Source organism: Syngnathoides biaculeatus, chromosome 7 (assembly GCF_019802595.1).
Source record: "Syngnathoides biaculeatus isolate LvHL_M chromosome 7, ASM1980259v1, whole genome shotgun sequence".
Lineage (NCBI taxonomy): Eukaryota > Metazoa > Chordata > Actinopteri > Syngnathiformes > Syngnathidae > Syngnathoides > Syngnathoides biaculeatus.
In genome coordinates this window covers 26,055,776-26,069,970 of record NC_084646.1, presented here as the reverse complement: position 1 = coordinate 26,069,970, position 14,195 = coordinate 26,055,776, and the positions used below count along the sequence as shown (strand labels likewise).

At 44.3% G+C, this 14,195-nt stretch overlaps 1 protein-coding gene across 7 annotated transcripts in view; it reads left to right on the top strand.

Annotated features, from left to right (window-relative positions):
• Positions 1-14,195, top strand: part of LOC133504019 (glypican-5-like) — a 68,418-nt gene that overhangs the window by 42,324 nt on the left and 11,899 nt on the right. The window contains exon 10 of one of the 7 annotated variants that reach the window (XM_061826133.1): positions 9,688-9,988. The exons of the other annotated variants lie outside the window; for them this stretch is intronic. Coding sequence (XP_061682117.1) covers positions 9,688-9,728 — 41 coding nt within the window. The 3' untranslated portion in view covers positions 9,729-9,988. Of the gene's footprint in view, positions 1-9,687; positions 9,989-14,195 lie in introns of those variants that run through there. 7 annotated transcript variants of the gene reach the window in all.

Sequence of the window (14,195 nt, the reverse complement as noted above, 5' to 3'; positions counted from 1 at the left end):
GACGTAGATCACGTGACTCGCGAAAATGGCAGCACCCCTGAAAATTCGTCATTGTTGATAAAAATCTTCTCAAAATACGATGAGAGAGGATTTCACAACACATTGTCAAAATAGGGTACATGTTACATGACCTAACACAGCACTGTCCCCCTTTAGGAGATTAATTTTCAGCGCCCACACCCTCCTCCCGCTATCCCCCTTCCCGCTTCAAACATTATTCCTTGGGAATCAACAAAAACATGAACAGCTGGGTGTAATTTAATAATGAAAAGTGTTGATGGTAGTTACTGGTAGCCCCCCATTTTGAAAACCACTGCCTTCCCACCTGAGTGTGTGTGTACTCATGCAGATTTAAACAGATAGCAACTATTAAGGAGGTTCTAAAACAGATTTTAAACATTTTAAAAGAGGTCTGTTTCACACATATGTTATATGCAATTGGAAGTCTTTCCATACCCGGGAGACAATATCCTTGCTACTGCGCGTTGATGCACAGCTTCAATGAACGAGTCTCCACAATGATTTCACTGTAGGGTGTGATTAACCTTGAGGAGCGTGACCTGAATGAGTTTCAGTTTTAAAACTCACAACATTAAATAAAACACTTGGTACAGTCTTGTGAAGGTGAGCAATAGCCATAAAATGTCTTACCTTGTAGATAAATTGCTCTACAGAAACGGGGATGAGATGTATAGATCCTCGGAATGTGAATTTGAATGTTAGTAGGTAGAAATCAGCAGTTGTTGTTACAAATGAAAACATTTCAGTTGATGTGTAACTGCTTGTATTTGTGATCTATTCATTTTCACTGAAGAACTAAAAATATAGATTTTAGATGTTCTGCAGTTGAACATCCAAAGAGTAGGTTTTGTGGACAGGAACGCTACATTTGAAAACATTTCCATCAATATTTGAAGTTGAGTTACAGGGCAGTCCTAAATTTCGAAAACACTTCCATTTTAATTCTTGTGTGACAGCGGCCTGGCGCTGTTTTTTGGTATATTTTCAGGGACATATTTTTAATACATTTTGGTTTTGTTTCCAAAATTGCATAACTTAAAAGGGCACTGTCATGAAATGTATGATTTTTAGGATGTTATTAATGAAAAAACGGCAGCTCACATGGCGATTTTTAACCACAACACAAGATTTTGACTTATATGGCTTTTTTTAACTCCCGCCATGAAAATCCTCTCTCGGGATTTGTTTTCGAGAAGAAGCAGGAAGTGAGATACAGGGCAGGACCGCCCTTAAGTGAACTTGTTTGTTTCTATTAGTTTTACCTCTGAAGGTAGCTTGTTGTTCCTTCGTGTTAGCCTCGTTGCATTGCTGGACATTGCTTGAACACTCGGGAGAATGGATTTACCCTTCATAAGTTTTGCAAAAGACCCGGTTCGTTGTGAAAAATTGATTGCACGGGTGCAGAGGACGAGAGTTTCGTGGGTTCCAAATAACAGGTAGGTGTGAATACAGCTACTAAAAAAAATAATAGTTTGGGGCAGACCACGTAATCAGTCTCTCATAACTCTAACAAAAGATCCGCGTACGTATGACAGGCGTGCTAAATGTGTCGATGTGCGAACTCGCCGGCGACGGCTGCTGCATCGCTTCACCAATGAAGGCTGCTCATTGGGCTCGCGGATGGCGATGGCCCTGAACAACGCTGCCAACAATGCACCACTCAGCTGTGTGCGATAACAACGCAGTAAAGCGCCCCGACTCGATGGTGTTGTTCATCACTGGCGGGGGCTGTGAACAACGCCCTAAAGCAGCCCGGCTCTGCTCCGTGATAAGCCACCTCAGCACCGAAAATGAGCCACACCGGCCGAGGCGCCAAATCCGCCAGTCACGGCTTCGGCGAAAGCTGCGCGTCGGGCTCGCAGACAGCGGCGGCTCTGGACAACGCTACCAAAAATGCAGCACTCAGCCGCGTGCGACAACAATGCCATAAAGCACCCCGGCTTGACGGTGTTGTTCATCACGGACGGCGGCGGCTATGAACAATGCCCTAAAGCAGCCAAGCTCGACTCTGTGATAAGCCACCTCGGCGCCAAAAATGAGCCACACCGACCGAGGTGCCGCATCCGCGGGTCATGGCTTCGGCGAAGGCTGCACGTCGGGCTCGCAGACGGTGGCGTCTTTGAACAACACTGCCGACAATGCAGCACTCAGCCGCGTGCAACCACAATGCTGTAAAGCGACGGGTTTGGCCGTGATTCATATCATCTGAATATGGCTCGAAACAATAGGGTAATGTTGCCCCGGTAACTTCACTCAGTTGTGTGACGTTCTCTTCTTCAAAAAGAGCTTTCATGTCAGAAGGGGCGTGTTCATCTCCCATAGTAGGGTCCACCGGGTGTTTTCACTGGCGAATGTCAGGGGTGACGTCACAGACCACTTGGATGTCGTAGAATGACACTTCTTCAATTTTGCGCATGGATGACGCCCTCTCCGCTCATATTTATTTTTTTGTATAGACATTGAAATGAATAACGTTATATGTATTTTTCATTACAATATCTATTTTAGAATGTTTATAGGGATGACACTAGACCTTTAAGTAAAAGGTTCTGTGGTTTAAATATATAGCTAAACAAAAAAGTCTCAACACAGTGAGTGACTGTCAACTGAGAGCACACTACTGGATACTGTGAATGTTCTTAATTTCCGCCCTATTTCTATGTGAACAGTTTTGTTACGTCGACTATGTTAGGTAATTTGTTTGTATTTCCATTGACAACAACTGTAATGGGTAGCAAAGTAACTGTTTAATCCAGGGGTCGTCAACCCAAAGTGTTGAAAGAGCCATATAGGAGCAAAAAACAAAAAACCTCATCTGGCTAGAGCCGCAAAAAGAAAAATCTAAACTCTTATTTGAGCTTTATGATGAAGGCAACACATGCTGTGTCAACTGTGAAGAAAATACGTATTTTAACACCCTACTATATTGCAAGTTCTCCCACTTAGAAATCATGGAGGGGTCTGAAATTTTCGTCGTAAGTGCATGCCCACTGTGAGAGAGATAATCTAAAAAGAAAAATCCAGAAATCACAATGTATGATTTTTTTAATGATCTATTTGTGTGATTCAGCTGCAAATAAGTATTTGAACACCTGAGAAAACCAATGTTAATATTTGGTACATTAGCCTTTGTTTGCAATTACAGAGGTCAAATGCTTCCTATAGTTGTTCACCAGATTTGCACACACTGCAGGGGGGATTTTGGCCCACTCCTCCACACAAATCTTCTCTAGATCAGACAGGTTTCTGGGCTGTCGCTGAGTTTCAGCTCCCTCCAAAGATTTTCCATTGGATTTAGGTCTGGAGACTGGCTAGAACATGCCAGAACCTTGATATGCTTCCTACGGAGCCACTCCTTGGTTTTCCTGGCTGTGTGCTTCAGGTCATTGTCATGTTGAAAGACCCACCCACGATCCATCTTCAATGCTCTGACTGAGAGAAAGAGGTTGTTCCCCAAAATCTCACACTACACGGCCACGATCATCCTCTCCTTAATACAGTGCAGTCATCATGTCCCATGTGCACAAAAACACCCCCAAAGCATGATGCTACCACCCCCATGCGTCACAGTACGGATGGTGTTCTTGAGATGGAACTCATCATTCGTCTTCCTCCAAACGCGGTTAGTGGAGTTATGACCAAAAAGTTCCATTTTGGGCTCATCTAACCACGAAACTTTCTCCCATGACTCCTCTTTATCATCAAAATGGTCATTAGTGAACTTAAGACGGGCCTTGACATGTGCTGGTTTAAGCAGGCGAACCTTCCGTGCCATGCATGATTTCAAACCATGGCGTCTTAGTGTATTACCAACAGTCACCTTGGAAATGGTAGTCTCAGCTCTTTTCAGGTCATTGACTAAGTCCTTTTGTGTAGTCCTGGGCTGATTCCTCACCTTTCTCAGGATCATTGAGACCCCACGAGGTGATGTCTTGCATGGGGCTCCACTCCGATTGAGAATGATCGTCATGTTTACCTTCTTCCATTTTCTAATGATTGTTTTAACAGTGGACCTTTTTTTCACCAAGCTGCTTGGCAATTTCTCCGTAGCCCTTTCCAGCTATGTGGAGTTGTACAATTTTGTCTCTGGTGTCTTTGGACAGCTCTTTGGTCTAAGCCATGTTACAAGTTTGAGTCTTACTGATTGTATGGGGTGGACAGGTGTCTTTATGCAGCTAACGGCCTCACACAGGTGCATCTGATTCAGGATAATACATGGAGTGGAGGTGGACTTTTAAAGGCAGACTAACAGGTCTTTGAGGGTCAGAATTCTAGCTGATAGACAGGCAAATATTTATTTGCGCTGTTTCATACAAATAAATCATTTTAAAAAAATCATACATTGTGATTTCTGGATTTTTCTTTTTAGATTATCTCTTTCATAGTGGACATGCACCTACAATGAAAATTTCAGACTGCTCCATGATTTCCAAGTGGGACAACTTGCAGCACAGCAGGTTGTTCAAATACTTATTTTCTTCACTGTATATTAACCCACTATCCACATGACATAATGAGCATTCATGATTAAGTGTTAATTTTTCCTGCAGCATCATATTGTCATATTTATTTTGAAGATAAAAAAAAAATGGAATATGCCTCCTCTAATTTCAGACCACATGGAAATAAAATGGTCCTCTTTTTTCTCTTTTCTGGGGAACAGTGTAATAAAACAGTCTCCAGTTAGAAAAAATAAACAGCAGTCGTTTGAAAAGTTAAGTACAGTACTATGAAAATAAGCCAGTTTCATTTCAATTAATAAAATAAAATAATGCAGTCTTTCTCCTTAATGGCGGTAACAGACAAATGAATGGGCTACAATTGCTCATGACTATGATAAATGAGTCTGCAATTATAACGCAACCTGCTTAATTAATAAATACCAGTCTTTTGAAAAAGTAAAGTACATTATTAAAAATTGTTTAATTTTTATTTCTGTGTCCTATCCGCTTTGGTTTTCAATAAATGCCAAGTAACTTAAAGCAGGGTAAAAAGCAGCATCGCGTTGTCTTTTGTCACGCACAAAACATTGCAGCCATCCTCAGACCTGGGCAAAAAAACTGAACATCCCTCTGTTATTCCAAATACTGTATACTGAACAAAAGAAATCACTTTATAAACACTGAGACTTTGTTGCTAAATATGTGCCTATGACAGAATTGCATTGCTACCCAGTGAATGTGACTTCTGTTTTTAGACATCACTGGACAGTTTCTCAATATTGGGCACGATGTAACTTTAATCTTGAAATATTACTGCAAGCTCTCATCTGTGATCATCTATGGCGGTTGTTGTACAGTATTTGGATTTAATGTACCGTAGTTCATGTCTGCGAATATCTGAATGTCAAAGATAGCTACAAGTCCAAAATGCATATTTTTCGAAATGTGCACATTACTGTCAGGAAGAGCATTCCATGTTTCAAACAAGTTTCTCAGGTGTTGCAATGCTTTCAGTTTTGCTCCATTTGTGGTTTTTGGAAAGCTGGGCTTTCTGGTGAGTGACTTTTTCACTCCCAATTGGGTAGTCGGGAGCAAATTTAACATGCCTTCCTTAGAGATATATTTCCATATTGCTCTTTATGATATTAGACAACTTCTCATGACAAAGCAGACATGTAGGCAAACCTTCCGCGCTGGGAATGAAAGTGTCACGTCCCATCGGAACGAGAGTAGGACCCAAATGCAGGACTCGGACGATGCAAGGTAGTTCAAGGAGAAACGTTTATTATATGCCGAGGTCGGGGATCGAGCAGGCAGTCCGGTGCAGCAGCGGTAGTTGGTACGTCGGGCGAAGAGAGCAGGTGAGCGGGCAGACAGGTGTCGGTACACAGGGGAACAATCAAAGCAGGCAGAAGTATCAAAGGAGTCAGGCTTACAAGGGTGGTTGGAGAATGGGCGAAGGTCGGTACACACAGGTTCGATCAGGGATACCGGAGCACACGAACGGGACATGAAGATCAACGAACTGGCGGGGACCAATCGTCATCGGGGTGATATAAATACACAGTCTAATCAGCCCGCATGAGACGCAGGTGTGCGCCCCAATCAGCGCACCCAGGCAGGCACCCGCACAGCTCGTGCTGGAGCGGCAGGATCATGACAGAAAGCAAATGACTAGGTTCGAGAACTGTTGAATCCTCTGTTCTCCTCAGCTAGATTTCTCTTTTCCCTTTGCGATCCATGGCCCATCACACACCCATTGGTTTATATGCGACAGGCGCCCGCCACAGCGAGCTCAAAGAAGTGCAGGTGGCAGGCTATGACACATATATTCCCCAGATTTTTATAGGATTGGAAAATATTCATAATGTTTGTGTCATGTTTGTAATCCTACAGTCACATTAAATCAAACAAATCTGTTTTTCTTTCCCATCGTTTTCCATTTCCATACATTTTTGAAAAAGCTCCAAGGAGTCACTTGGGTGGTGCTAAAGTGCCACAGGTTGCCAAGCCCTGGTTTAACCAGCTTGTTGGCATCTTACTGCTAGGGCAGATTTGTTGGTTGGTTGACAGACATTCATTGTTTCACTACCACTGGCTTTTGTATTTGTGTTTGCACTTCTCAGTCACCGTAGGAATGGAATAAACACATTTCTTGAGAAAAAAATCCTCAAATCAAGGCACATTGCAGGAAAAATGAAAATGTTCTTGGAGATGCACCGACGGAGTGTCAATTTGGTGACTGAAAGTTGATAAAAAATTCATGCATGCATTATCAAAACCAGTCTTACCCACCTCTGGTGCACAGTTGTACTGTCCATAGCATCGAGTTTCCACTGTTCATGAAAATAGGGCTCATAATGCTAATTGCATGTTTCATCTTTCTTCTTCATTCAAGTTAATTAATAAGTGGGGACAGTGTGTCATAACTGTATGACCTTCACATGATCTAATTTTGGGATACATAATACAACAGTGAGTGTGCTGACCACACCAAACTTTAATTGAAATGGACGTTCTTAGAAGAAAACTATGTATTTTTTTCTGCAAATAAGTTATTATTTTGGAAACCTATGATTAATCCAACTCATTGAATTGACAACATTTTTTATATTAACCATTCTAGGGCTTTATGTATTTTTTAAATGTGTATTCTCTCCTTATTCCATAACTCACTGAAGTGTGCTCACTTTGCTTTAGGATTGCTGTGTATAAGAAGCAAGTTCTTTGTTTGGTCTACCTCCTAATAAGAATGCACCCCCCCTCCCATCATCTGTACATACCTTGTCCAGTAAAAGTGGGATCGATGAAGTATAATCCCACAAAGGCAAGACAGTTTTCTTAATTATTCTGCAAAAGAGAAACATTCAAGACACCATCTAAATTGAATTGAGCCTAAAACTCCAGAAGTTTTAGATTTCTAGTGGTCCATGTTTGTTTGGTTGAATTAATTTGATGAACAGCAACACAGAAATATCACAGCAAGAATATATGTACCATAAATTGAAATTCAGAGGACAATTCATGTCCAAAGTCCAAGCAGTGAAGTAGTAGTTACTTAACATTCTTACATTTCAGTTTTCTCTTTCTTTCCTTCTTTCTCTACCTCTTTCTCTTGTTGCCCTTTTAAAATCCTTCATTCTGACCATTACTCAAGAACGTAAAATGCCCTATCATCTGCAACTACCGCCTGCTCTATTTATGTTGGTGAGTGTGTGCATTCGTCCAAATGTACTTCCTCTCAGAGGAACTGAGGCTTGAGTAATGAAATGCCCATCACTGATTCAGCGAGAAATCCTCGGGATACATTTACAAAACAACACACACCACACAAGCTTGCACATACACACATGCATACACAGAGGCATACACGCACACGCACGCACACATGCACTTACACAAACACACACACACACACACACACACTTTCACAAAACCATATGCTAGCCTATTCAGACACCTTTCAAGGTCAGCTTTGAGTGTATGTTTGTGAGGTTTGTTGATGTCTGGGTTTTAGGAAAAGCAAGATAATGCCCAACGTATGAATTGAGAGCAAAATCGGGATATAATTAGTCCTCTATTGGACAAAACTCCACATCCATTTGATATCAAGCATTAATGGATAGATGTACTCAATCCTGCACACAGTTACAGACACCCCAGCTATCATTTTTCATTTTAACTTTCGGTCCATCAACTAGAATGACACTCGGTAGACTGTAGCGCTCTGTGCATAATCTTTACCTGGATCAATGCCCGATTGTATATCTTCATGTTTGAGGTGTATCAGAACATTTCCAGGACAGTTTTAACAAAAGATTTATTCCACAATTATTGCAGCAACTTTAGTTGTATTTGTCATGGTCCTGTTAGTCCAGCCCTGGCCGTGCGGGTTCCCCCGGTGTACATAGGACCATGGGGACGACTGGTCCAGCGCCAGATCGTTGCAACTCATGCCCCGTTCCTGCACTCCCGTATCTCTGATCGACAACCCGTGTGTACTGACCTCTGCCTGTTCTCCGACCGACCCCGTAAGCCTGATTCCTTTGACACTTCTGCCTTCTTTGATCGATCTTCCGTGTACCGACTCCTGCCTGCCCGCGGACCTGCTTTCCATGCCCGACGTCCTGACTACCGCTGCAGCACCTGAGCGTCTGCCTGATCCCCGACCTTGGAATAATAAACGTTTTTCCCGAATTACCTATCCCGACTCCTGCATTTGGGTCCTACCTCCGTATCGATGGGTCGTGACAGTATTGGCCATCGCATTTTTGAGTGTACAAATTTTAAAAGAAAATGTAGTGTATAGAATCTTTATTCATGCAAGGCCTTAATTATTTCCAATTGTAAGTGTGGAGTTTGCATGTTCTCTCCGTGCCTGTGTGAATTTGGTTTCCATCCCAAAAATGTGCACTAATTGTAAAGTCTAAATTGCCAATAGGTGTGATTGTGAGTGTGGATGGTTGTTTGTCTCCATGTACCCTGCAATTGGCTGGCAAGCAGTTCAGGGTGAACCCTGCCTCCTGCCTGAATATAGTTGAGTTAGGCTCCAGCCCTCCCGTGACTCTTATGAGGATAAGCAGCTCAGAAAATGGATGGATGGATGTTGCTGATGGGGTATTTCCTTCAAAGATACTTTCATATCCCCATTGTTCGCACTCATTCAGTCCAGAATTAGAATCAAATTTAATGGCCAAGTATCTAACAACACACAAGGAATTTGTCTCCGGCAGTCGGTGCTACCCTGGTACGACATTCAGAACAAAGAGCAAATAAACTAACAAGAACAAAGAGGAGTTTTGTCCTTTATCTTCAAACGAAAACATGCAACACAGGAATAATGGTGAAAGGACATTGATAATTATTTTCTCAAAGCTCTGGTTGACTGACTATATTAACACAATATTTTATTTATTCTATATGATGATTAAAGAGTAAAATCAATTCCATATTATGACAGTTTCAAAGATATAGTTGGACTCGCCCTATACACTGCTTGGGCTCTGGTACCAGTCCTCTTGAGAGAGGTTGGACTTTTTTTCCACTCCGGAGTCAACCATGGCGAGAGGCACCGAGCAGGTGTGATTATACTGATTGTCCCTCGGCTTGGCGCCTGTACATTGCGTCTGCAGTGATGCGTACTTTGTAATAGTCCATTGTGGTAAAGAGGGAGCTAAGTCGAAAGGCAAAGCTCTTAATTTACTAGTTGATCCACGTTCCTCAGCTCGTGACCGAAAGAACAAGATCCTGGATACATGTGGCTGAAATGAGTTTCCTCTGCAAGGTGTCCGAGTTCTCCAATAGAGATAGGTTGGGAAGCTCGGTTGAGCCGCTGCTCTTTCCTCATTGAGAGGAGTCAGATGAGGTGGCTGGGCATTTGTTCCGGGTGCCTCCCGGACGCCTCCCCTGTAAGGTTTTCTGGGCACGCCCCACGATGGATGGATGGAACCATAGAACACGTTCCCTCCCATTTATAGAGTGTCCTGAACGCATCTTATGGACTCACTCAGTTGCTATGTATACATGAATGGTGGCCGCAGTGAATGAGTTACCCCAAAATATGAAGACTCATATACTAGGAAGTGAACCCACACTGCCTGCTCTAAGTCAGGCTACTACTCTACCATCACTGACTATTTTTAATGAGATATAATTTATAGATCAAACATTTTAGTTCAAAATGGAATAGAAATTTATTGTTTTGAAAAACAATGAAAACTGTTGTGTTGGATATTATTATAATGTACACGTGGTCATAACGTTGTAAGCGGTTCTGTTTGTGTTTTATATAATCTGAACATCACATTTCACTTTTGCCAGTATTACTTTCTCTTTCAGCAACCAAGCTTATTTCTTCAAACTTTTAAATGTGTCTTTGTAAAGGATTACTATATTTCGTGTGAGTCACTAAATTTCTGATAAATGGCCATGTTTCACCAACCTGGAAGCCTTGCTTTCACCAGAGCATTGTCTTTCCATTTTTTTTTTTTTTCAGTATTGGGGAATCTTCATTAAAAATCACTAGTGAAGAGTAAATAATCATTTGTTTGGAACAGCCAAGTTGCTGGATAGGTGTTTTCTTCTTCCCACCATCTGTCCTCTTGAATCCGAATAAATTTTGTAGCAAGTACTGCTGTCCTTCATTTGAACCTTCATGCCAGCTCCCCTGGGGATGCCAGCTGTGCCAGAATGAAGGTGTTAACTAATATGCAAGTCAGAAACTTGGCTGGCGCGAACTAAAGTCACCTGGAGGCTGTAGTCGACAAATAAAATGAACTCAATTGCTTCAGTTATTTTCTCAATGTTGAAGTTCCTCCTTTCTCATTACTCTTGTAGTGACATTCTTAACTACATCATGTGTGATCTGTGACAGTGTTCATCAACTCATCTAAAGTCATTTTTGTCTGCTACATGTGGCTTTTACAAGCTTGTTGCTAAGATCTAAACCAGTGAGAGGGTTTATTCAAAGAGATTCAACGTTACCACCTGGTTTGGTGCAAACACAAAAGATAATATATGATTACTACTGTAATTAGAATTCTTATTACACTGGTGCATGTCTCACTTGAAAGTAATGTTTTTCAATGTTGGTTTGTTGTTACATAAGGGATAAAGAATACTAGTTGCCAGTCAGTCGCAAGGCACATACAGACACAGATGACCATTGGTGGGAACTGAAACCACTGTGCCTGCACCAAAGTCCGGCAAGTGCACCTTGCAATACCACAAGAATTGACCCAGAAGGCCGATACATGTAATTGTTAATTTGACTCTTTTTTAAAAATAAACACATTAGTTTATGTATGACCCCTAATAATGATGCTCCAGCATTTATTCATACGTTTTTCAGATCAGATCAATTTGTGAGATAATTCAACAATGTGGCATTTTTTTGATTCTATAAAGATATTATTCATAATTTATTTTACAAAGATACAATTTACCAATTGAGATCAAGTGATATTATTCAGCAATCTCTGAATCATACTTGTTTTAATGAATTTTATTTTGTGATTTTTTTTGTTTCTCAAAAGTTGTGTAATAAACCATTTTTTACAGTGTTCTTTCTTACTTTTGAGTAATTCCTTGGATGATTACATTTTAATTTACTTGCTATGTTTTTATCACGTAACAGTACTCTTTGTCATGCTCCTGGATTCCAGCCCGGGCTGGGCGTGGCCAGCTAATCAGAAGGCGCACACCTGCGCCTCATGACCACGGATTAGACCCAGTACATATAGGACCCGGGGGACGACTAATACTCTGCTAGATCGTTGCTTTTGATGCCTCGTTCCCGCACTCCTGCTTTCCTGACTTCTGATCTCTGTGCACCGACCCACGCCTGTCCACTGACCACCCTCGTAAGCCCATCCGTACTGGTACTTCGGATTGTTTGGACTGTCTACCTGATCTCAGACCTCGGACCGAATAAAGGTTTCCTCTGTACTGTCTGCTGTCTCTGGAGTCATGCATTTGGGTCCACCCTTGAGCCCCGTATCGTGACAGAACGATCTAGCCAGAACATGGACCCAGCTGACTCTGAAGCCATTCGCCGTGTGCTGCAAGTGCAGGGCAAATGCCTGGGTGAGCAAGAGGCTGCTCTCCAGGGTATGACTCACCAGATCCAGGAGCTCTGCGCCCAGCTGGAACCGTGGCTAGCCTCCCAAGCTAGCACGGCCGCTCCTGTGCCTCCCCGTGCCGCCATCACTCCGCTCTCTCGACCAGAGCGGTTCTCAGGCGACGTCGGTAACGTCAAGCCCTTCCTGGCGCAGTGCGATCTCCACTTTGAGCTGCAAGCGTCCGCATTTCCCACGGACCGCTCCCGGATCGCCTTCGTCATTTCCCACATGACAGGGAGGGCGGAGGCATGGGCCACCGCCGAGTGGAGCCGTAACTCGGAGACCTGCCGCTCATGGGCGAGCTTCGTCTGCGCGCTCACCCAGGTGTTCCTGTACGCGGCTCCGGAACGCCAGGCGGCGTCCTCGGTCATGACAATTCGCCAGGGACGTCGCCGCGCGTCCGACTACGCCATTGAGTTCCGGATTCGGGCTGCCGTTGGAATGAGGAAGCCCTCCATGACGCGTTTTACGAGGGACTGTCCCCACAGATCCGCTGCCACCTCGTTGCCATGGATCTTCCGCCTTCGCTTAACTCCCTCATCGCATTGGCCCTCAAGGTGGACCAGCGCCTCACCGTGCAGAGGCAGATGGAGGGCCTGAGGGAGGAGGAGAGGGAGAGTCTCAGTCCGGTTGCTTCTGCTTCCCGGCCACCCGTGTTGTCGGCTTCATCGGAATCCATGCAAGTGGAGGGGCTTGGCGGCTCAGCGGAGGAGCGCTCACGTCGGCGACGAGAGGGACGCTGTTTTTACTGCGGCCGTTTGGGACATCTAATCGCCCGCTGTCCGACCCGGCCGAAACGCACAGTGGGATCTCGACGCCGGTGAGTGTGCGGTATACTGGCGCTAAGACGGAGCGATCACTGTTGCACCTCACAGTCGGGACAGAGGCTTATTCCTGCGAAGTGACCGTGTTCATTGACTCTGGTTCGGAGGCGAACCTCATACACCCGCGGATAGTCGAAGCGTTGCGGGTGGCAACCTTCCCCACGCAGCGTCCTCGGGTTGCGTATGCCGCCAACGGCAAGTTCCTCTGCCGTGTAACACACCGCACGCAAACTATACGTATGGACTTTCCGGAGGGGCACACAGAGCGTATAAGTTTCCACGTCTTCAATTCATGTAACTGTGACATAATCTTGGGGAGCCCGTGGCTCAAGAGACAGAATCTGCACATTGATTGGGTCACGGGTCGGATTAGGGCTTGGAGTGAGGACTGTCACAAGCAGTGTGGCGTCGCCGGGGAGGATAGAGCGATCCAAGTGGCCGAGCTTAGCACCGCGGCTGAATTAGCCACAGTACCCTCGTGCTATCATGATTTGAGGGAGGTTTTCTCAGAGTCTAGAGCACGAGCTCGGCCTTACGACTGTGCCATCGAACACCTCCCGGGTACCTCACCCCCCAGAGGGAAACTGTTCTCGTTGACAGGACCGGAGCACCAGGCGATGAGGGAGTACATCGAGAAGTCCATGGCAACAGGACTTATTCGACCGTCATCCTCACCAGCCGGCGCGGGGTTCTTTTTCATTAAGAAGAAGGATTCCACCTTGCAACCCTGCATCGACTACAGGGGATTGAATGACATCACGGTCAAGAACAGGTATCCCTTGCCCTTGATAGCTACAGCCTTCGAACTCCTTCAAGGAGCCCGGATCTTCACCAAGTTGGACTTGCGCAACGCATATCATCTGGTGCGGATTCGGGAGGGTGACGAATGGAAGACTGCTTTCAACACTCCCACGGGGCATTACGAGTATCAAATTATGCCCTTCGGACTGACCAACGCCCCGGCTGTGTTTCAAAACTTCATTAATGACGTGCTTCGGGAGTTTTTGAATAGATCAGTCTTTGTATACCTGGATGACATTCTCATCTTCTCGGCAGATCTAACCTCTCACATTCGACAGGTCAGAGAAGTGCTCCAGCGTCTTCTACAGCACCAATTGTACGTTAATGTGGAGAAGTGTGAGTTCCATCGGGCATCAGTGTCCCTCCTGGGCTTCGTCCTGGCCGAGGGAGAGATACACATGGACCCCGGGAAGGTCGATGCGGAGCGGCATTGGCCCACCCCCGCCAACAGGAGGGAAGTACAGAGGTTTTTGGGATTTGCTAATTTT